The sequence below is a fragment of the Haematobia irritans genome, chromosome 4, assembly GCF_050003625.1.
Source record: "Haematobia irritans isolate KBUSLIRL chromosome 4, ASM5000362v1, whole genome shotgun sequence".
Classification (NCBI taxonomy): Eukaryota; Metazoa; Arthropoda; class Insecta; order Diptera; family Muscidae; genus Haematobia; species Haematobia irritans.
In genome coordinates this window covers 225,387,588-225,410,168 of record NC_134400.1, presented here as the reverse complement: position 1 = coordinate 225,410,168, position 22,581 = coordinate 225,387,588, and the positions used below count along the sequence as shown (strand labels likewise).

General features: G+C 35.2%; 1 protein-coding gene and 2 long non-coding RNA genes across 5 annotated transcripts; 2 read left to right on the top strand and 1 right to left on the bottom strand.

The window, feature by feature from the left end:
* The first annotated feature begins 4,493 nt into the window (after positions 1-4,493).
* On the top strand, positions 4,494-6,068 carry LOC142233068 (uncharacterized). Of its 2 annotated transcripts, XR_012721303.1 has the most exons (4): positions 4,494-4,818; positions 4,927-4,988; positions 5,054-5,480; positions 5,545-6,068. It is a non-coding gene; the product is annotated as an uncharacterized LOC142233068 (long non-coding RNA). The 2 variants fall into 2 exon arrangements; XR_012721302.1 differs by having other exon boundaries at positions 4,494-4,988.
* A 2,468-nt stretch (positions 6,069-8,536) lies between these two features.
* On the top strand, positions 8,537-15,869 carry sti (citron rho-interacting kinase sticky). 2 transcript variants are annotated; one of them, XM_075303675.1, is made up of 7 exons: positions 8,538-8,833; positions 8,942-9,088; positions 9,153-9,397; positions 9,505-9,855; positions 10,073-11,452; positions 12,176-12,838; positions 12,906-15,869. In XM_075303675.1, exons 1-7 carry the CDS (start codon positions 8,773-8,775, stop codon positions 15,615-15,617), a joined length of 5,559 nt encoding a protein of 1,852 aa, XP_075159790.1. In that variant the 5' UTR covers positions 8,538-8,772; the 3' UTR covers positions 15,618-15,869. The 2 variants fall into 2 exon arrangements, with proteins under 2 accessions (XP_075159788.1, XP_075159790.1); XM_075303673.1 differs by having other exon boundaries at positions 8,537-9,088.
* Positions 15,870-21,228: 5,359 nt separating this feature from the next.
* LOC142235116 (uncharacterized) lies at positions 21,229-22,174 on the bottom strand. Its single transcript, XR_012721802.1, has 2 exons — positions 21,475-22,174; positions 21,229-21,407 (listed from the first exon to the last, which is right to left on the bottom strand). It is a non-coding gene; the product is annotated as an uncharacterized LOC142235116 (long non-coding RNA).
* Between the last annotated feature and the right edge of the window lie 407 nt (positions 22,175-22,581).

Below are 22,581 nucleotides of genomic sequence, written 5' to 3'. Positions count from 1 at the left end.
GTGTAGTGTCAACTTCCGAATTCCCTGTTGAGGTGCTTGGTTGTTGTTGTAGTGGTGTTGACGGTGTTTCAGGCTCATTACTGTGACTTGTTGAAATACTGCCGGGAATATTCGTAAGAAGATGCGGATGATACAAAAGTTGATTATCCGAATGTTGATTATCATTTGTTGCTGGTTCTGCCTCTTGAGACTCTTGTACATCAAGTTGATTCTTTGCCATGGTAAAATTAAGTTGATTTATATGGCGTTTAAAAATAAACCCATTGTCCAAACGAACAAGGTAGTGAAGACGACCAAGTTTTTTGACAACAGTCCCAAGCTTCCATGAAGGTTTATTTGCCATGTAATACCTTGCTTGTATTCTGTCTCCCACACGTAGCTGTCTGACAGGTAACTCCGGATTTGAAGATGCTGTAATTTTTGAAGGTTTTAATACATCCAACTTTATTTTAATCTGCCTTCCCAGATATTGTTCAGCAGGCGATTTACCGTTGTTTAGAGGAGTAGCTCTGTAACGAAAAAGTATTTCTTGCACCTTAGTTGAAATTGACGATGAATCATCTGCCATAGCCGATAGGCGTTTTTTCAAAGTCTGCACATTTCGCTCGGCTAAACCATTGGTCGCAGGATGACCAGGAGCGATGAATTTCTGGAAAATTCCACAATTGTGACAAAATGATGTGAATTCTTCGCTTTTGAAGATTGTAGCGTTATCTGAGACGATAACGTCAGGAAAGCCGTTTCTTGCAAATATATTGCTCAACATGTTTATGGTTGATGAAGATGATGGTGCATTGGAACAAATTCCAACTTCCACCCACTTCGATTTGGAGTCCACTACAATTAGAAATTGGTGGCCTTGGAAAGGTCCAGCGTAATCAATATGAATACGTTGCCAGTTTTGTTGCGGTTCCTCCCAGTGGTGTAAAATTACTCTTGGAGGACTGTTTTGCACTGAAGCACATGCTGCACAAGATCGAACGTAATTTTCGATGTCTTTATCAATAGCTGTCCAGTAGACGTAACGCCTCGCTAATTGCTTCATCTTTGTTATCCCTAAGTGGGTATGGTGAAGTTCCTCAAGAACAGCTTTTTGTAACAAATCTGGAACAACCACTCTCGGCCCCTTGAATAAAATTCCGCAATTTATTGTGTATTCAGTATCGACCATACCTGACGACTGCAAGTCGAACATAATTTTAGAAAGTTTTTGATCTGATTTTGTAGCTTTCTCGAGTGAATCGAAATTAATAATTGTTGATGATATCTGTTGCACAGTTGAATTACAAATAGACTGCACTTCTTTATCGATGAAATTTATATAATTTATCTTCGTACTTATTGGTGCACGTGAAAGACAATCAGCGTTTGCATTTTCTTCACTCCTTTTTGCTATAACTTCATAATTATATCCAGCTAGAAATGCTGCGTACCTTTGAAGTCTTGCCGAAGTCATTTGCGGTAGTTTAGAGTTTTGATGAAAAATTCGTGATAGCGGTCTATTATCAGTGACCAGCTTAAACGTTCTACCGTAAAGATATTCATGAAAATATTGAACAGCATAAACAATGGCTAAGGCTTCTCGGTCCAGCTGAGAATAATTTTGCTCTGACGACGTTAATGACCTTGAAGCAAAAGCTATAGGCCTTTCTTCGCCGTTGATTAAATGTGATAGCACCCCAGAAATGCCTGTAGGACTAGCATCACAGGCTAGCTGCACTGTATGATCCGGATTGAATGGCATGAGGACACGATTACCGGCTATTTCTTGCTTTAAAGCTTCAAAAGAATTTTTACAATTTGAATCGAATTTGAAAATTGAATTTTTGCACAATAATTTCCGTAAAGGTGCGGTAAGTGTTGACGCGTTAGGTATGAAACGAGAATAGTAGGTCACCATACCTAAAAATCTCCTGACGTCATCTACATTCTTGGGTTGTGGCATCTCGACAATCGCTTTTATTTTAGAATCAGATTTTTGCACTTTGTTGAATTCAACTATGTGGCCCAAGAATTCGATGCGTTCTTGAAAAAATGAGCATTTTGAAAGATTTAAGTGTAGATCGTATTTTTTTAGCTGCGCTAAACAAGCCTTCAGATTAGATTTGCACTCAGTTACAGTTTCGCCATGAACCAAAATATCATCGAAGTATGCTTCTGTTTTTGGAACCTCACGCAGTATTTGATCGATAATTCTATTGAATTCTGCTGGGGCGGTCTTGATTCCAAACGACAGACGGTTCATTCGAAATGTGCCTCGATGCGTTGAGATCGTTTGTATCTCAGATGACAAATCATCAACTGGAACGTGTAAATATGCTTTGTAGAGATCAAGGCGACAATAAAATCTCGAATCTTTGAGGGCATTAAAAATTTCATCCACTTTTGGAATGGGGTAATGTGCATCTACCAACCGCATATTGACTCCGACTTTATAATCAACGCAGAGGCGTACCCCTCCATCCGCTTTTGGGATTACTACCAAAGGTGACCCCCAATCGCTATTAGTTACTTTGGTTATAATGCCTTGATTTTCCAATTCATCGATCTCCTTATTAACACGTTCTATTAATGCATATGGTATTTGGCGCTCTTTGATATAAATAGGTTTTGCATTGTCTCGAAGTCGAAGGGAGACTTTATAATTTGGTACACAACCTATCTTCTGTTGAAAAACTGTTGAAAATTCTGACATTAAATCATCAATATGATTTAATTCGCTTATTGAATTTGTAATTGGCTCATTGTTGATTTTATCCAATTCGTTGAGATTAATGCATAATCGACGAATCCAAGTACGACCTATGAGGGCTGTACAGCCATCTGGCACAACATAAAGGTCATCATAAATTGAAATGTTGTTGAAAACAGCATGAACTCGAACTTTCCCTTCGGGCTTGAATGTATTTTGAGTGTATGATCGGAATATGATATTCGTACTTCCAAGTTTGTTTGACAAATTTAACTTATTGAAAATTCCTCGGGGTAGAAATGAAAATCCAGATCCAGAATCAACTTCGAATTTTATAACTTTGCCTTCTATCAATATATTAGCATAGTATCGATTAGAATTTACATTACCATAGCTGCTTTGGTATACGTCGACTATTTTGTAAATTCCGTAGTCGGAACCATCACTCTGAATTTGATTCGTTGAAATCGACTTGTTTTTGTTGTTATTTGTAGGTCCGGCATTAGGACTATCCGCCAAAAGAGATGCAATACAGACTTTTGCTACATGCCCGTGTCTAGAACACAAATTGCATTTTAAATTTGCACTAGAACGACATTCTTTTGCAAAATGATTATTTTTGCCACATCTTAAACATAAGCCAGCTATACCAAGTTGCTCATAATTAACTTTGACCTTCGATTTTTGCACATTAGGACGCTTTGGCATTTTCCTTTTGTTTGAAATTTTATTAATTGTTGCACTTGAACTATTTGTTTGTGATTGTGTTAGTTCTTTTGCATCTGCTTTCGCTGCTTCTAAAGCTAAAGCTTTTAAAACGATTTCTTCAAACTTCGATGAACTTGATTGCAGCAATTGCTCTCGAATACTATTGCAAGAAATTCCTCGAATAAATTGTGCACGTAAAAATACATCAGCAATTGAACTTTTGCACTCGCACTCTGAAACAAATTCACAATCACCAATGTCCGTTCGAAGCATTGCAACATATTCAGAAATTGACTGTCCATCCGTCTGGTATTTTGACAAAAATTTATGTTGTGCCACCAAGATATTTCTTTTTGGTGTCAAATGATCCTCCAACAATTTCAATAACTCGTCGTATGGCAGTTCCATTGCAATTTTTGGTGCCGCCAGCGATGTGACCATATTGAAGTATTTTGCTCCAATTGAATTTAAAAGCAGCTTCGTACAATAATCTTTATTCGACTCAATGCCTTTCATGGTTACGTAATTTGTAAACCGTTGAATGTAATTTCGGTATGTCTCCTTTGCCGGGTCGAAGATATCAAAATTGGGAACCAAAATTGTATTTATTGTTGCACTGCCACCATTTTGTACTGCACTAGATGTTGATGCACCAGTTGTTAATTTGGCTAATTGCGCCACCAAAGCTTGTTGCGCCTTCATAAACTCTGCAAATTGAGCGGCATCCATTTTGTAATGCGCGTACTGCCTTACAAAAAAAAAATGAAATAATTAATTTGCACAATAAAAATTAATTTATTTGGTTTCACTCTCGTCGCCAACTGTTGTGTCGTTAAATTGGTTTCCAATAACAATAATTGAAAAAATGCACGCTGCTTTTATACTAAAACTGTATTTATTTTCTAACAGCAATTAATCTTATAATAATAATTACAAAAAGGTGACTTCTTTTTATTTAATGCGATCGTAAGTATATCAAGAACAAGAAAGAAATAAGGGTAAACAAGAATGACAGTTGCCCTTTATGGTGATGCCATATTGATTGATCTGTACGGCTGTGCGATGATTAATGGTCCCAATAAACACAGGATGAGCGTTTTTCAAATGCAACAACTTTTCAGTTTGAGGGTAACTATAATTATCAACATAAATTCAACTCGACTTGAAACAGCTCATATTCAATACATCTTCAAATTGTTTGCGAATTACTTCCAATTTGCCAAAATGTTGACGAAATATTTGAAAAGGGGTTGAAGATAATATGAGAAAACTTTGACAAAACACTACCCTAAAATGCAACGAAAAAACCATGTGGTTTTCAATACTTGTTTGTGCAACGAAGTTCGTGGTCAATTGAAAGAAATAAAAAACATTTTAGACAAAAAACTGAATTTACTCCAAATAGTTTCTAATAATACGTAAGTGAAAATAAAAAAATGATATGAAACTTTAAGGAAGACACTAAATTATATCTCTTTGCCGAAAACTAAAATGATGGATTCTACGTTCTTTAAAACATTAAAAAGCTGACCGATGGAAAAATGTTGGACAAGTAACTGGAACTGCTTCAAATAGTTTATAATAATTGGTAAGTCAATATGAAAAATTAAATCAACACTTTAGAGAAGTCACTAAATTTAAATCTCATTGCAGAAAACTAAAATATTTGGATGCTGCATTCTTGGAAACATTAAGAGGTTGACCAATGAAAAATGATGGTGGCTTATCGAAAAGAGAAAGTTTCCATAAATCAAAGTACAATGAATTAAACTTGGTATTTATGCTTTTCCATATCAACTACTGGGTGATAATTCGCATCACGCCTATAGTTTAATTTACATCGCATCATCGGTTTAATTTGATATTTTGTGAATTGAAATTGCTGGAAATTTATTCTAACTCTCTAGTCATCAAGTTCCTTGCTAATTTCCCGAATTTTAATGAGTTTTACAAGAATTTTGTGACACCAACGTTCTTGAGGAATTTTGTGGGTTTCAATACATTTTTTGCCACGAAGTACGTGGTCAGTTATTTTTATTGACATAAAACTGAAATTAATCCAAAACGGTAATTATAATTGGTAAGTCAAAATAAAAAGTGAAATGAAAACGTAATGGAAATCACAAAACTCGATTGTTTTGCAGAAAACTAAAATCATTGGATATTATATTCTTGGAAGATGTTGACCGGTGAAAAAATGATGAAGGAAACAACAAAGAAAAGATTCCAGAAAACTTGCAAAGTGTAACCAATTAAAACAAAGTGCAACAGTTCCTAAATCAAGAACTTCTGGATGAAAATGTGCATTACATCAATTTACATTCCGTCATCAGTTTGATATTTTGTGAATTCCTCTTGATGGAATCTATTCTAACACGCAGGCCAGCAAGTTCCTCGATAGTAATTATTTGAAATTGTCAGCATATTAATTAATAATTAATTAATTAATAGTTATGTGACACCAACATTATGGGGGAAATTATACATGAAAAATGTTTAAGTTATTTAAAGTTGTATTGATAGTTTTAGTTATTAATACCTTTAATAAGATAATTATGTTTTGATTGGTATTATAACATATTATTATTTTTTATATTGTTAATGTTATTTTTAATATTATTATATTTTTAACGAAAAAAATTAATAAAATGTACAAAATCACTAGAAATTTAGTGTTGACTTTCAGTAAGAACTGGGATTGGCTTTCATGCAAATTGTGGTTAGAAAATATTCGCAGCAATATTAGTTTTTAATTTGTCTCACATTGAAAACTGTTTGAGAAATTATTGAGTAGCAATGCATTTCAATTTGAGGATTACAATTGAGAGATTATTGCTATTGTGTTGAATTTTACTGTTGAGGGTAATGTCTGTTTTTTGTTGAGAACGCGATTTTCTCAACAATTTCTCAACTTGAATATTACCCTAATCCTTTGAAAAAATGTTTGAAAAATTATTGCATTTTAGTATTTTTCAAACGTTTGTGTTTATTGGGGTCATAACAATATTGGTGAACAATTTGGTGATTTTCCAAATGGAATAAAGTGATTGTTTTTCAGATATTTTACAGACACGCTGCCTCCATGGAATAAAAACACTGGTTGATAGACGCAGCAACATGTAACTCGCTACTTGTAACTCAACATCATCATTAATGCCAAAAATTATGTTAAATGTAATGTGATAGTGGTATAAATGTTATATTTTTAAGAATTTGTAAATGTTTAATCAAATTAATAAATATCTAAACAAACGTGTTTTACTCGACCACAATGATTCTTTTACAACTATCTTAAAATGCACTTTTTCTGATTGTTTGGAGGGTCCCTTATTGGCGTCGTTCTAAATTGATCTATAAAGGCACCTAATAATTGCACTCATGCGAAACATTTTGGTAGTAACTTGGCGTGGTACAACTTCTCAATAGTGACGGCGCTTTTCCGATGAGTTTTTGATGTCGTATATGATTGTTTTCGACGTAGTGGGGATTCTCAAAAGAGTCCCCAAATTCAAAAAATGTTGGCAGGGTATACAAAGGATCAAAGGAATAGCAGATCAATTGCCCAAGGAAAAATAAAATGTTATTTTGTAAAAACAAGCAACAACCACCAACTTAATCCAATATCGCTCCCTATAAAATACCGCTCGAAGCTACCTAAAAAAACGCCGCTTTCTATGTGCGAAATAATGGTTTCCATAAAAATTTTTCGCAAGAATGAACATAGTACCGGCCTAAAATTGTGAAAGGTATATGGTGAACAATTTTCGAATTTCCAAATAGAATAAAGTGATCGTTTTTCAAATATTTTTCCAGGCACGCTGTCTCCATCGAAAATAAACAAACTGGCTGATAGACGCTGCAATATGTAACTTGCTACTTAAAACTCAACATCATTCTTTTATTAATGCAAAAAATTATGTTAAATGTGATGAGATAAACCGAAAAATGTTATATTTATAAGAAATTATAAATGTTTAATCAAATCAATAAACATCTACACAATCGTGTTTTACTTGACCACAATGATTCTTCTACAATTACCTTAAAATGCACTTTTTCTGATAGTTTGCAGGGGTTCTTATTGGTGTCCTTCGAAATTGATCTATGTAGGCACCTAATAATTGCACTGATGAGAAACTTTTTCGTTGTTAATTTTTTTGGTACGACCTTCTTATTCTTTATTTTTGGTTATTTTTAGATCTGTTCTAAAATGGGCTTTCAAGGTCTCTCAATATGCAAATAAAAAGACTTTATTTCATATTTACATCCGACGTTTCGTTGGTGATTTCCAACTTCTTCTGGGATGAATTTTTTATTGAAATATTTAGTCTTTTGTCATATTTTTTAAAATTAATTTTAAATTGTAAAAAGTAACGGCACAGGAACACCACGACATTAAACAAGTATTTAAAATAATTTCAAAAATAATTACAAAACTAAATTAAAATATCACAGATGTTTTTCCTTATGACTACGATCATAGAAGATTGGACGTAAACTCTTTTTCGTAGTAACTTGGCGTGGTACAACTTCGCAATAGTGACGACACTTTTCCGACGAGTTTTTGATGTCGTATATGATTGTTTTCGACGTAGTGGGGATTCTCAGAAGCGCCCCCAAATTCAAAAAATGTTGGCAGGGTAATATACCTTTCACAATTTTGTGTTTTCTTTTGTTTTTATTCAAGTAATTTACAAGAAACTTTTTGCGCTTGGGGTTTCAAAAAATATCAAAATGGCTTTTGTAATAATAGTGATGGCAAAATACTTTCATGTACATTTCTTACTTTTTGATACATTTCCCCATCACAGTTGGCGATTATTGTAGTGCCACTTTAGAGTCTGCGGCATCGATGGGGATGAAATGCTGGCAGGGCTACTACAATGTATATCTTCGGAACAGAAATAGGATATGATGGAAAAGTTCGAAGATTTTTCGCATTTTTTGGTTTTGTATGGGATTTCGCAGCTGAAATAAAACATAGTACAGGTCTTAATACTGCAACTATCTGGGAATTATTTTTATCCTGGTGGTAGCCGGGTAAACAAATAATGACGCCGTTAAATAATGACAGACCTCTGTTTCGAATTTTTTTTAAGGCGTCAATTTTTGTGGAACCGGCTTTGGGCAGGTTTGACAGGACGCTGTTTTTAAATTTCAACGCTTCAAGATCTGGAATTACATTTTCCATCACAGTTTGCAATTAAAAATATCGACGGTCATAAAAAACTTGAAATATTTCAAGGGTATTCAAGTAGTTCTTTTAAATCTGATTGTCATATAAGCTTTTGAAATCATCCGGTATTATAACTCAAGCGGAAATGTGTGTTTCTTTCTACAAATCAAGGAATTTTAATAAATAAGAATATAAAATGGCAGCAAGTGGTGACGCGATCACAGTCCGCATAACTCGGCTAAACAATGCTATATTGGGTATGTTGGATATTAAAAAAAACATATTTGATTATATATTGATGGATATGTTGTCAATACAATTGCTACGCACTACAAAACCATTTTGCCCCTACTTTCTTCGTTCAGGTGGTCGCGGCTATGGCGTTAGTTCTGAATTATCGGATTCTGTAAACCGAGAGGGACTTTTGGATGCCCTTTGCGTACTCTACAGTGAATGCGATAAGGAAGCAGTACGAAAACGCGATAAAAATGTGATGGAGTTTGTTAACAAATGTAAGTGGAGCCAACAGTTACATTCAAATCTTGTTCATGTCTTCCATTTTCGTTTTTATCTCAGACCGACGCATAGTAGAAGAAACACAAAATTTGAGGGTCAATGTAAAGGATTTTAGCATACGCACCTTAATTGGAAAAGGATATTTTGGTGACGTCTATTTGGTCATGGAAAAGCAAACTTGTGACATCTATGCAATGAAAAAAATAAGAAAGTCTGTTATGACAAGTTCACAAATAAGGGAAGAGCGCGATATAATGTCCAAGAGATGTTCCGATTGGATTACAAATTTGCAGTATGCTTTTCAAGTAAATATGCTACTCTCATTTTAGTTTTGATACTAACCTTCACATTCTTTCATATAATACACGAAACTAGTAGGCCAATACATTATTAATAATAAAACCTTTTATAGGATATTGACTACTTGTATTTGGTAATGGAATATTTACCTGGTGGTGATCTTCTGAGTTTGATGTCAAGACATGGACCGTTTGATGAACATTTGACTCGATTTTATATGGCTGAATTGACATTGGGCATAAACGCTTTACATAGTATGGGATATGTGCATCGTGATATAAAGCCAGAAAATATATTAATTGATCGGTTTGGACATATCAAGCTAGGTGATTTCGGCAATGCTGCTGCCTTGGATCGTGATGGTTACGTTTTCAGCTTGTCTCCTGTTGGCACTCCGGATTATATAGCTCCAGAGCTTCTTCAAACAATTTCAACATATAAGCTCACCAAAAATATGCATGATGTAAGTATGGCTTTTAGCACTCTATGAAACATTCGAATAAACGGGCTGAATTAAACACAAAATTTAGAAATGTTAATTCTTATGTTATATATTTTTGTTAATATTACAATAATGCATATGTATAGTGAATTAATACTATTGCTTTTTTAATTGAAAATAATTTGCATTTTTACTCATTTAATAGAACGTTTATAAGACATGAATTAATACATTTCAGGTCAGTTGCGATTTTTGGTCCATGGGAATAATTGGATATGAATTGATATGTGAGGTAACACCATTTCACGAGGACAATGTTCACGAAACATATTCAAAAATATTGAGCCATTGCGAAGAAAGCCAGTTCAATGAAATTATTACATTTCCAAGCGAATTAAAGTTGTCTTCAAACTATCGAAATCTTATTCAAGGACTAGTTACCAGCCCATCTAAACGATTAAATTACGAAAAAATTCGACAACATCCTTTTTTCGAAACCACCAAATGGGAATCCTTGAGATCGGAAGTGCCTCCTATAATACCATCGCTGCAAAGCGACGACGACACGTCTAATTTCGACGATGTTCAACGAAAAAAAACTAAGGTCGACCCAAGTGTAAAGAAGTGTATAACAACCAATATGAATGCCAATGAATTTTCTGGGAATGATTTACCTTTCATTGGATATAGTTTTGTTCATATGGACCTTCAGAAAACAGAATATGGGGCCCTCGAAGATGCACGCTATGCAAAATTGAATAATAAATTGAAAGAAGAGCAGACCAAACATAGGGAGCGTGTAAACGAAATAACTAAATTAAAACAAGAACTTCTAAGAGCAGAACTGAAAGCGAAGCAGTCGAATACACAATCTCGTGCTTTAGACGATGCAAAAGAAGAAATAATAAAAATGAAAAACATCATCAAAGAGAAAAATACAGAGTTGGCTAATTGGCGAACTCAAATCAAGACTCTACAGAGTTCATTAAAGATTGAACAAGAAATGTGGGAAAAGAAGGAAACAACTATAACTGAGCTTTTGCGTTTGAATCGACAGAAGTACGATGAAGCTAAAACCGCATCAGACGCAGCCTATGAAAAACGCATAATGGAAAAGAAAATGGAAATAGCAGCTATAAATACTAAACTGGATGAGCGCGAAGCTGAACTTGCATTAAAAATTGAGGAATGTAGCCATTTACAAGAGAAGATGGATAATTATAAGGAAATGTTGAAGCAACATAAAGAGCAGGCACAGAAAGATCGCGAAGACTACGAAAGAAACAAAACTAGCTTATCTGAGTTATATGAACAAAAGTTAGCCGAATTAAGAGCCAAGTTGCGTCATGAAAAAGACCATAAATCACGACTTACAATGGAGCTTCGTGATGTTCGCACAGAACTAGATGATACTTTGATAAGTACCCGATCGTCCGAAGAAGTAAAATTGGCAACAGCAAGGACTAATGATGATATACTTAGACGGCTAAATAAAGAAATTGAAGCCAACAATGAGCTTCACAAATGCAACTCAGATTTACAACACAGAATCTCCCAGTATGAAAAGAATATTGAATTGCTACAACAAGAAAATTGTCGGTTGGAAAGAGAATTACAGGTAATGTACAGATTCTTCGAAAATCTAATATTTATTGACAATATTCACTTAGGACTGAGAACATGGCGATAAGTAATAACCGCCAAACTAATCCATAATATACGAAGGCGAAAATTAGTGTTTCAGATTAAAGTTTCCTTACAACTCGAAAGAAAAGCTATTTTTTATTTATTATTTATTTAACTCATTTTACAACCAAGCCGAAATGGCCATATACGGTTACAGGGATACTCAAAATGAAGAATTACATTAAATTTACTTAAAAAAAAATATAAAAATAATTAGGACTACAATCAAGGACTGCAAAAACTTGACATTATTACACCTTATTACTAAGTATATATCTTACTACTATATGTAGACTACGTTACAAAAACCATTTGATATATAAATATAAAAATTTAGGAATTGATTACTACTCTCATTGATTGATTACTACTTTTTCTCTTAATAACTTCAAATTGAATGGTTTGGTTTGTCTGTTTTAGTTTAAAATATACGCAGAACAAACGCTTCAAGTTCATTTTGAACACTCTAGTTTTATTCATTCAATATAATACAAAGGCCTAAATGGCCTACATATAATTTAAAACGAGTACACGGCAAGAGGGACGTGATGAGGAATTCCCCCTTACTTAAAATCGCTGTATATATTATTCTTCTGGAAGAATAATACTATTTCAATTTACTAATTTACTAAATTACAATTTACATTTACTAAAGGTAGCGGAATGCGGAAAAAATCTTGCCAATAGTGAATTAGCTGCTGAGTCGTCACCATTCGAAACAGCCCCAGGATCTCTATCGGATATTCGAATGATTGACGAACAATTAAGAATTGAGTTAGAAGTGGCAAAGGAGAATGAAAATACGCAAAAAGCTCGAGCGGACAAGTTGCAAGATATTGTGGAAAAGCTGGAAGCAATGCTTGAAAGATTCAATGAACAGAGTCTTTCACCAACAAAGCCTATGCCTGCACCCAGAACAGCTAATTCCCATACCCCGGTGGGTGATATATTGGAAAAGCAAAATGAGCGATTGGAAGACAAATTGACAGCCGTTAGAGAACAAATGATTGTCGAAAGACAATCAGCACGATCGGCAAACTTAGCTCTATGGAAGGCTGAAAAACATCTAGAAGAAGTTATATCTGAGAAAAAAATGACTCAAAGGCGAATGGAATTAACTGAGGACCGTATTAAAAAAGTTCAAGTGGAAAGAGATGAAGCAAAGCGTGCACTAAAATTGTCGGAGGAGGCTGTAATACAGAGAGAGGATAGAATCAATGAACTGAAGCAAGAAATAAATATGTTAAAAGAAGATATTCTTAAGGAACATCGTATGTGGGAGAAGGCAGAAAAAGAACGCATGGAATGTAAAGCAGAAGTGAGTTCCTATATACATTTTAAACACCAAAGCATTTTTACCCAACAAATGTAATGTTTATTTTTAGATTATTGGTCAAATTTCCCATTCAAAACAATTGGAGGAACGGCTATGTGAAATGAGGCAAAAACTTCAAAAATGTCAACAAAAGTGCGACAAACTAAATTTGGAGAGCACGCGTTTAATAAAGGAAATCAACGATGAAAAAGAATACCATAGTGCGGCCCAAGATCAGCTATCAGCTACGCAGATTGAATTAAAGAATCTCAAGGATAATTATGAAAGGCTGAAATATGCATGTACTGTAACAGATAATCAATTGACCGAGGTAGAAGCAATGCTAGAAAAAGAACAAATATGCAACAGAACTCTTCAAGAAAAATTAGATAAAATGCACGCCCAGCAACGGGAGAAAGAGCAAAAAGAATTTGAAATTAAATCCATTTTGAAGAATGAGCAGTTATCAAGGCATACAGCAGAGCTAAGAACTACAGCATTGTCCACAGAAATTAAGGAACAACGTGCTTGTGTGGAGGAATTGCAAATCAAGCTTAGGAACCAGCAACAACACTTGACGGACCAAACAAGTGCTCTGTTCACAAACCAAGAAAAAGTAGAAGTTCTTCAAAATGAAAATCAAAGTCTGCAGATTCTTAACGATAACTTGGGTAGAGAGCTACTATTGTTGAAGGAAGAAAATGCCCGCATTCTCTCCGATCTTTTCCATGCCAAAGAAGATAATGAAAACATTACACAGCGTTTAAACGAGGTTTCAAATACCAATTTGGAGCAACAGGGAGAAATACAGGATTTGAAACGAATCTTGGAAGAGAAGGAGAATTTCTATCTGCAACGGGATATCAAATCAGAAGCAACTCTGTCTCAGCACAAAAAATTAATAGATTATCTCCAGCTGAAAGTGGAAGATCTAACACAAAAGAAAAAGAAAACTTTCGCAGATAAAATTTTTGGACATACTTCATCAACACCAGCAAACAAGAAAGAAAATATGACTCCTTATACTATAGAAAATTCAATTTTGTACCGTACATTACAAGAAGAACTAAAAAGGGAAAAATTGCGGTGCAAAAATTTACAAGAGCAAATAGAAAAAATGCAAGAGAAGAATATCTCAACTTTAAGATCTCCACTAAAAGGAAAAGAAAATCAGTTGGAAATTTCAACAGATATTCATAAATCTCCACGCAGACACTCAAACAAGTGTCAAGGAAATGTAATAGATAATGAATTGGGCATTCCTAATCCAGACACAAATAAAAATGATACTGTGAATGCACGGTTGTCGAAGCACGAGCAATCACACCATAGGTTCGAATTATCACTGCAAGAGACGGGCATCAATGCAAGTAATTGTGTCGCTTGCAAAAATCCCATAATAGCAGGATCACCGTTTTGGAAGTGTAGGGAATGTAAAGATTCAGTTCACCGAAAGTGTCGAGGTGCAGTAAAAGATGCATGTGGAGGAGGTATAGGATCGATATTATCTAATATACATATCGATAGTTCATATCAAGATTCTGTAGAAGGTGAGAGAGCAATACCATCTGCTCCCGTTTTGGATACAGATTCTGTCAGCAAATATTCATATGAAGGCAAATTAGATGAACCAGATGGGGAAAAAAATATATCAAAATTTAATGACACTATCATGTACACATTTGATGCATCCCCTACAGAAGTACAATGTGCTTATGAAATAGAGGAAAAAAAGATCCTACTGTTGGGTTGCAACAGTGGTCTGTATGCATTACATCTTGAAACACAAAGTCTCGTTCATATCGCAGGTGTAGACGGAGTAAAATGTATAGCAGTATCCCAGTCTTTAGCCAAAGCAATAATGGTTGGATGTCAGGGGCAATCATTGTATCAATGTGACTTGAGACATTTGCAATCTCGCTGTCAGCTAAGTGCATGTTTGAAACCTATGTTAGAGGCATCCATTCTGGAATTGCCATTCGCAAACCGCACATCTACCGAGAAATGGCAACTAGTACAAATTTCCGAGGAACATGAGAAACCTTTAGACACGGTTGCTATAGGTTCCACATCGAATCGCATTGTTATACTTAAGTACGATATAAAGCAACAGAAATTCAAACCGGTCAGAGCCCTTGATACAGCTACATCTGTTACATCGATATTATTCACCCGCCATTCTGCAATTGTCACCTCGGATAAATTTTTCGAAATTGATTTGTCTACATATGGCGCCGAAGAGTTTATTGATATGTCTGACAAAACTCTATCCCATACTCAAAACTATACGCCTGTTACTGCCTTGCGCATATCGAAACAAGAATTTCTGTTATGCTTTATGGAAAATGGAATTTTCGTTGACGAATATGGTTGTCGATCTCGTCCATACGATCTTAATTGGGAATATACACCATGCTCATTTCTCTATAGAGCGCCTTTCCTGTATGTTGCTCATTTTCAGTCAGTACAAATCATTCGATTACATCGTTCTTTTATGCGAGAGATTGAATTGAAAGAAAAAAATAATTCGGATCAAGACACTGAAGAACCCATTGTCTCAGATTTTAAGAGATCATACTTGTCATTTTACATGCCTTCTTTATTGACTGATAGTGGTAAATTCAACGCTTATATTCTTGCCCTTCAAAAAACGGGAGGAGTGCAAGATATCCATTTTTTGGATGCTTTGAATATCTTTCGACATCAACACAGTGAGTCCTTGGAAACTCTTTCTTCTGTTGCTACATCCATTACATTGGAATCGCTATCCTCCAATAATTAATTTCCCATTGATTTTTTTATTATACCGCTACATTAATGTTGTAACTATATAATCGTCTCATAGGAATAGTTTCCATTCACCGGGGATTAAATTATATACATGCTGCTAAATTTAAATTTCTTATTTTCTGAGAGCTAAGAACTTTTTGGACGAGATGTTGACTTGTTAGTTATATATTTTTAATGCATCAATCTATTTAAATGTAAAAATTAAAAAAAAAAACATAACTTAATAAAATATAAATACAGATAAGTAATGAGTCTTCCATATTAAGTCCTGTACTATGTTCATTCCACGAAAAATTTTACACAAGTATTTATTTCGTTCAAGAAAAACGGTGTTTGAGCGGTTGTTGCTACTTGATATTACAAAATAACATTTTATTTTTCCTTGGCGAATTGGTTTGCTACTCCTTTGGTCCTTTTTATGTCATTTCAAGAAATAAATTATTTTGCCAATGGCGCCATGAAACTAACTAATCCCTCCCTACATATTCTATAAGGATTTAACACGCTCTAATTAAATAAAAATTAAATCATGCATATATTCGAATAGGATACAATTTAAAAATCATGGCGTGGCAACAATAATGTATTAGCAAATACATAATGGCAATGTTTAAACAATATTGTACATATATTTCAGCTTCAATATGCTAGTATTTAGTCTTGTAATGTGATATATCCGGCTGGTGAGTCCTTCTCTGTAGCTGATTACATCCTTCTGCCTCCACCCCGCCATGGTGTGTTCGCTGTCGCTACGTTATTGGGACGAGGCCGTCATGGTCGGAAGGGGCGGGAAATTGGGGATGGGACCGTTCGATTTAAAATATGCAAAGTTATGACACTATTATTGGCGTTTGGAGAATAAAAATGTTTTCGTAGAAATGACACAACATCTCTTATTACATCAAGATTACTTGTTAGTTATAAACGAATTATGTGTGAATACGAATAAGATTGAAATATCACTTCCAATATCACCTCACTGACTCGATCTGGATAAAATTTGTTAGACTTCTACCAAATCTATAGAATTAAAATTTAATTCGGCCAATGCCCTGTGGTGCAACTAGGGCTGTCACCCCGGATAAATCTCGGGATTTTCGGGACGGGATTAATCCCGAATCCCGGGAATTTTCGGGATCCCGAAAAAATAAACCCAATTTGTTAAATTTATGGCTTTTTGAAATTGTTTATTAATAAATTGTAGTCTTAATTCGTTGCAAAGGGGCCTTAGATTTAATACCCCACAAATTAAGTTTATAAACATTTATGGTACACATTGAGTAAGAATTTATTACGCATGAGTTGTACTATAAACAGCACAATTTCATCAAAAATCGAAGTAAACGATCAGGTCCTCCTTTGGACAATGAGTTCAAGTGAAATGGAATTCGTGCCACATAAAAAAAAAAAAAACAATGATAAAAGGTCCATTGACAATATGACAAGAATGCGTTTATCTGATAAAAATTTGGATGCCTTGATATTTTTAAGAAGTTACTTAAAACGATGCAGTGCAATCAAAATCCTACAAATCTTTTGTTGAGTAAGATAGAGATATACAATTGCTTTTTAATTTATTTTTGTCATAATTCTTTTCCGTTTTTGTTTCTTTACCATGTTGAGTTTGTGTAATTGTTCGTTAAGTAAGATAGCAATTTGAAATTGCTTTTTAATTTTAATTTACCGGTGGCGATACATTGGCAATTCGAACCTTTTCTAAGGTAACGACATCAAAAGGAGGTAATCCCTCACGAAAGAGATTCAAGGAACGCAGAAATGCTTTGTTTATCCTAAAGAAATTAGGATCAGTCGAACCAAGCACGTTGTCGGCTAAACAAAGCGATTCCTTGAAATGGGCTCAAGGAATTCTTGAAGCTGGAATCCGATCACCAGATGAGCTGCCATCCTCCAAAAGGCATCAAAGATCGTTTGCCTCAGTTGCAAAAGACAGCTTTGTGATCTATCATTAATAAAGAAGCATTGGACGTTATGGTTCCAAAGCAAAAATGGTGGGAAATTGAGAACGCAATGTCACGAGGTGAGAAAAAAGTTCCCCTCGACGAAGGAAGGAGCCGCTTTGGAGTTAGTCGAGAAAAACGGCATACCGGCTAAACCTAGAGCACATGCATCGGTACCTGCAAACCCTCCTGATCCTGAATCAATATTAAACCGACTAAAGGAATGTAACACAGATCTTCCAACTGCCGATTGGAAGGTTGTTCGTTTGGATGAGGTGGATGGACCAAGGCGACATACGGTGTTTATACTGAACATTGAGTCGCTACCACATCTAGCCCAGACCCAAGGACGTGTATTGCTTTCATAATATCCATATGAAGGCATGCAAAAGCGATCAGCCAAAGGATTCCGAAACGGACAAGCCTCCGTTAGAGTCAGAAGTGAAAACATCCCCTCGCGAAGCCGAAAGAGACATAAAAACCTGCATACCCGTGTAAAAATTGGTGGATCTAAATAGATATAATCATATCTCAAAATTGGCCGCTTCAGATCTAGGCAGATACACCCAGATATGATGATATAGAATTAGATATAATTATATGTAATTCCATATATAGGGAGATCTGACACCAGATCTACTTACATATAGGGATAGATATAATAATATCTAAGACATTAGATCTGGGCCAATTTTGAGATCTGATCAGATCTATTTCCATAGTAATTAGATATGATTAGATCTTACCATTTTTCGGATCTACTCATATCTAATCATATCAAATTAGATCTCTCAATTTTTACTCGGGTACATTGACATCGTATGCGGGAATTTTCTACAGGCTCAAACCTCACCAAAGCTGAACCGCGGATTGTTGCGAGGGTTACCGAGATCTGTGAAGAGGAAGGCCTTGATAACTCAATCGAAACGGCTGATGTAACCGTGGTTGAAAATTTGGATGGTTCCAGATAAATCTTCACCATTGTAAGGCTGCTTGTGCTGCCTTAAAAGTTCTCCTGATGAAAGGTGACATATATATAGTTCTTATTCAAGAACCTCATGTATATAAGAACAAGATCTGTGAATTAAGCACTCCATGTTTCAAACTTTTGCATAATACCGGTAACGATATAAATCGAGCATATATAATTGACAAAAACAAAGTAAACTTATATCGGCTTCCTTAATAGAGCAATGCACACTGTCGTAGCCAGTCTAGTCACCAAAAATGGGCAAGAGGTTTTGGACGTCACATTGGCCTCTTCGAAACTGAATGATAAGATATCTGAGTGACAAGTTTTGAGGGATCATAGCTTCTCAGATCATCGCTACATCAGTTTCAAATTGGCTGTTCATACTTCAAAGACCATATTTCCGCCAAATGTGAGGAAAGCTGATTGGAATAGGTATAGGGATATGATGATACCAGAAATACCAGAGAAAAGCTGCATGCCCTAGAGGAAAGCCAAGGGGAAAAATCGACCGCCATGGTGGTTTACGGAGCTAAGTAATATGAGGAAATCCTGCAGGAAGCTCCTTAACAAAGCAAAGTCCACAAGAGCTCCGGAGGATTGGGACACTTACAAGATGAATCTGAGAGGATATAAACGAGAACTGAGAAGGACTCAACATAGCTCTTGGAATGATTACTGTAGCAGTATTGAGAATACGTCCGAGGCTTCCATGTTGGATACTGACCATTCACTTTGAATTTTCCAATTGAATTTAATCATAGTAGTTTTAACATAGTTTGTTTTGAAAAGCACAACTAGCTTCTTATAATTTATTTAAATAAAAATGATAATGAAGTGCTGAAAGCATGGTTATTTCGCTTAAAATTGTGAAAGGTATATGCTATTGGTGAACAATTTTTGTCTTTCCAAATGGAATAAAGTGATAGTTTTTCAAATATTTTTCCAGACACGCTGGAAAAAAAACACTGGCTGATAGACGCTACAGCATGTAACTTACAACTTGTAACTCAACATCAATATTTTATTAATGCATAAAAATATGTTAAATGTGATATGATAGTCTTATAAATGTTATGTTTATGAGAATTTATAAATGTTTAATAAAATTAACAAACATCTAAACAATCGTGTTTTACTTGACCACAATGATTCTTTTAAAACTATCTTAAAATGCACTTTCTCCGATTGTTTGAAGGGGTTTTATTGCCGTCCTTCTAAATGTATCCAGAAGGGCACCTAGTAATTGCACTCATGCGATACTTTTTTTGCAAATGATGATCCCCCGAGGAATTTGTTTTGATTTTAATTCACATTACCACTAGAGGTGTGCGCGTGACTGAAATTTCACTCACACTCACGCACATTCACGAAGAAAAATGTTTATTCACGCACGCTCACGCACGATACGTGTGGTAGCCAATCCCACTCACGCACATTCACGAAATGAAAACCAGTACTCACGCACGCTCACGCACGAACTACTTTTAAAGACTCACACTCACGCACGATTCACGAAAATTCATGTGATTCACGACAAATTCACGAGACTCACGACATTTTCCAAACGGAAATCAGCAAAGTTACAAAAATCAAAAATAGAATATAGTTCGGGAGCTAAATTAATTTCAATTTACATTCACGCGTGAATCACGTGAGTCGTGAACAAAATTTGAAGGAACTCTCGTGAATGTGCGTGAATGGGACTAAAATGAATATGTCGTGCGTGAGCGTGCGTGAGAAATAAAATCGGTTCGTGAGTGTGCGTGAATAAAATTTCTGCAAAATCACGCTCACGAAAAAAATCAATATTTAATTCATACTCGTATGTAAATTGAAATTAATTTAGCTCCCGAACTATATTCTATTTTTGATTTTTGTAACTTTGCTGATTTCCGTTTGGAAAATGTCGTGAGTCTCGTGAATTTGTCGTGAATCACATGAATTTTCGTGAATCGTGCGTGCGTGTGAGTCTTTAAAAGTAGTTCGTGCGTGAGTACTGGTTTTCATTTCGTGAATGTGCGTGAGTGGGATTGGCTACCACACGTATCGTGCGTGAGCGTGCGTGAATAAACATTTTGCTTCGTGAATGTGCGTGAGTGTGAGTGAAATTTCAGTCACGCGCACACCTCTATTTTGGATATCGTATACGACTGTTTTCGACGTAGTGGGGATTCTCAGAAGCGTCCCAAATTCAAAAAATGATCGCTGCCTGTAGATTGTTATTACTTAAATTTTTTCAAGGCCCGAAAATTTCGGCATCCGGAAAAATCCCGGGATTCAATATTTTGAAATCCCGAATCCCGGGATTTCTAAAAATCGATCCCAAATGAATAGATGCAACACAATGTTGGTAAAAATGTGGGATATTTTGCTTAGCCCTAATGCGCCGTCCAGACTATATCCCTGCCAACATTTTTTGAATTTGGGGGCGCTTCTGAGAATCCCCAGTACGTCGAAAACAATCATATACGATATCAAAAACTCGTCGGAAAAGCGCCGTCACTATTGAGAAGTTGTACCACGCCAAGTTACTACAAAAAGGTTTCGCATGAGTGCAATTATTAGGTGCCTTTATAGATCAATTTAGAACGACGCCAATAAGAGACCCTCCAAATAATCAGAAAAAGCACATTTTAAGATAGTGGTAAAAGAATCATTGTGGTCGAATAAAACACGTTTGTTTAGATATTTATTAAATTGATTAATCAGTTACAAATTCTTAAAAATATAACATTTATACCACTATCACATCACATTTAACATAATTTTTTGCATTAATGATGATGTAGAGTTACAAGTAGCGAGTTACATGTTGCAGCGTCTATCAGCCAGTGTTTTTATTCGATGGAGGCTGTAAAATATTTGAAAAACAATCACTTTATTCCATTTGGAAAATCAAAAATTGTTCACCAATATACCTTTCACAATTTTAAGGCCGGTACTATGTTCATTCTTGCGAAAAATTTTTATGGAAACCATTATTTCGCACATAGAAAGCGTCGTTTTTTTAGGTAGCTTGGAGCGCTATTTTACAGGGAGCGATATTGGATTAAGTTGGTGGTTGTTGCTTGTTTTTACAAAATAACATTTTATTTTTCCTTGGGCAATTGATCTGCTATTCCTTTGATCCTTTGTATAGTTTCGGAACAAAAATATGGTCCGTGTTTGATTTATAAACCCGCACAAATAGTTTTTAATAAATAAATTATTTCTTAATTCACATTGCAAATGGCGCCGTGCTATAAACGTCAGTTTTTCAACACGAAAAAACAAAGTATCACAAATGGAAAAAATTTCGCAAATTTTTCGCATTTTTTGGTTTTGTATGGAGTTTCAACGCGAAAACCGAACAGAGTACCGGCCTTTAAGCGTAAAATCTATGTTTTCAGAACTTTATTTTCGGTTTTATTTAAATAAAATATAACAAGCTGGTTGCGCTTGGCGTTTCACAAAAAATAAAATGGCTTTTCTAAAAGTAGTGATGGCAAAATACATGTATGAAGTACATTTTGTACTTTATGATATGCTGCCCCCCATCACAGTAGGATGGTTGTAGTGACATTTACGAGTCTGTGGTAGCGATGAAGATGAAATGGAACTTTGAAATGCTGGCAGGGATGTTATTCCGGACGGAATATCTGTGTTTATAATGAATCTCACAGTGTGGCCAATCGCAATAACTTGTTGGCGATGACTAAATAATCGAAAAATGTGTTATCGATCACATTACACATTTTAAAGGTACCCTGCCAGCATTTCGAAGTTCCATTTCATCCTCATCGCTACCACAGACTCGTAAGAGAGACTACAACAATAGCCAACTGTGATGTGGGAAACGTATCAAAAAGTACGAAATATACATGAAAGTATTTCGCCATCATTATGTCACAAGAGCCATTTTATATTTTGTGAAGCACCAAGCCCAACTAGCTTAAAATAATTTATTTTATAAGGATTTCAAATCCTTATAAAAATTGGATTTCAAATCCTCTTTTTGTGGATTTCGAGCCTAATGTGAATGGGCT

Bases quoted from the DNA above. Each gene is read 5' to 3' on its own strand.
- sti (XM_075303673.1), top strand. From the start codon at position 8,773: ATGGCAGCAAGTGGTGACGCGATCACAGTCCGCATAACTCGGCTAAAC. The intron at 9,856-10,072 runs GTAAGTATGGCT...AATACATTTCAG, and splicing joins TCACCAAAAATATGCATGAT to GTCAGTTGCGATTTTTGGTC. The intron at 11,453-12,175 runs GTAATGTACAGA...CATTTACTAAAG, and splicing joins GGTTGGAAAGAGAATTACAG to GTAGCGGAATGCGGAAAAAA.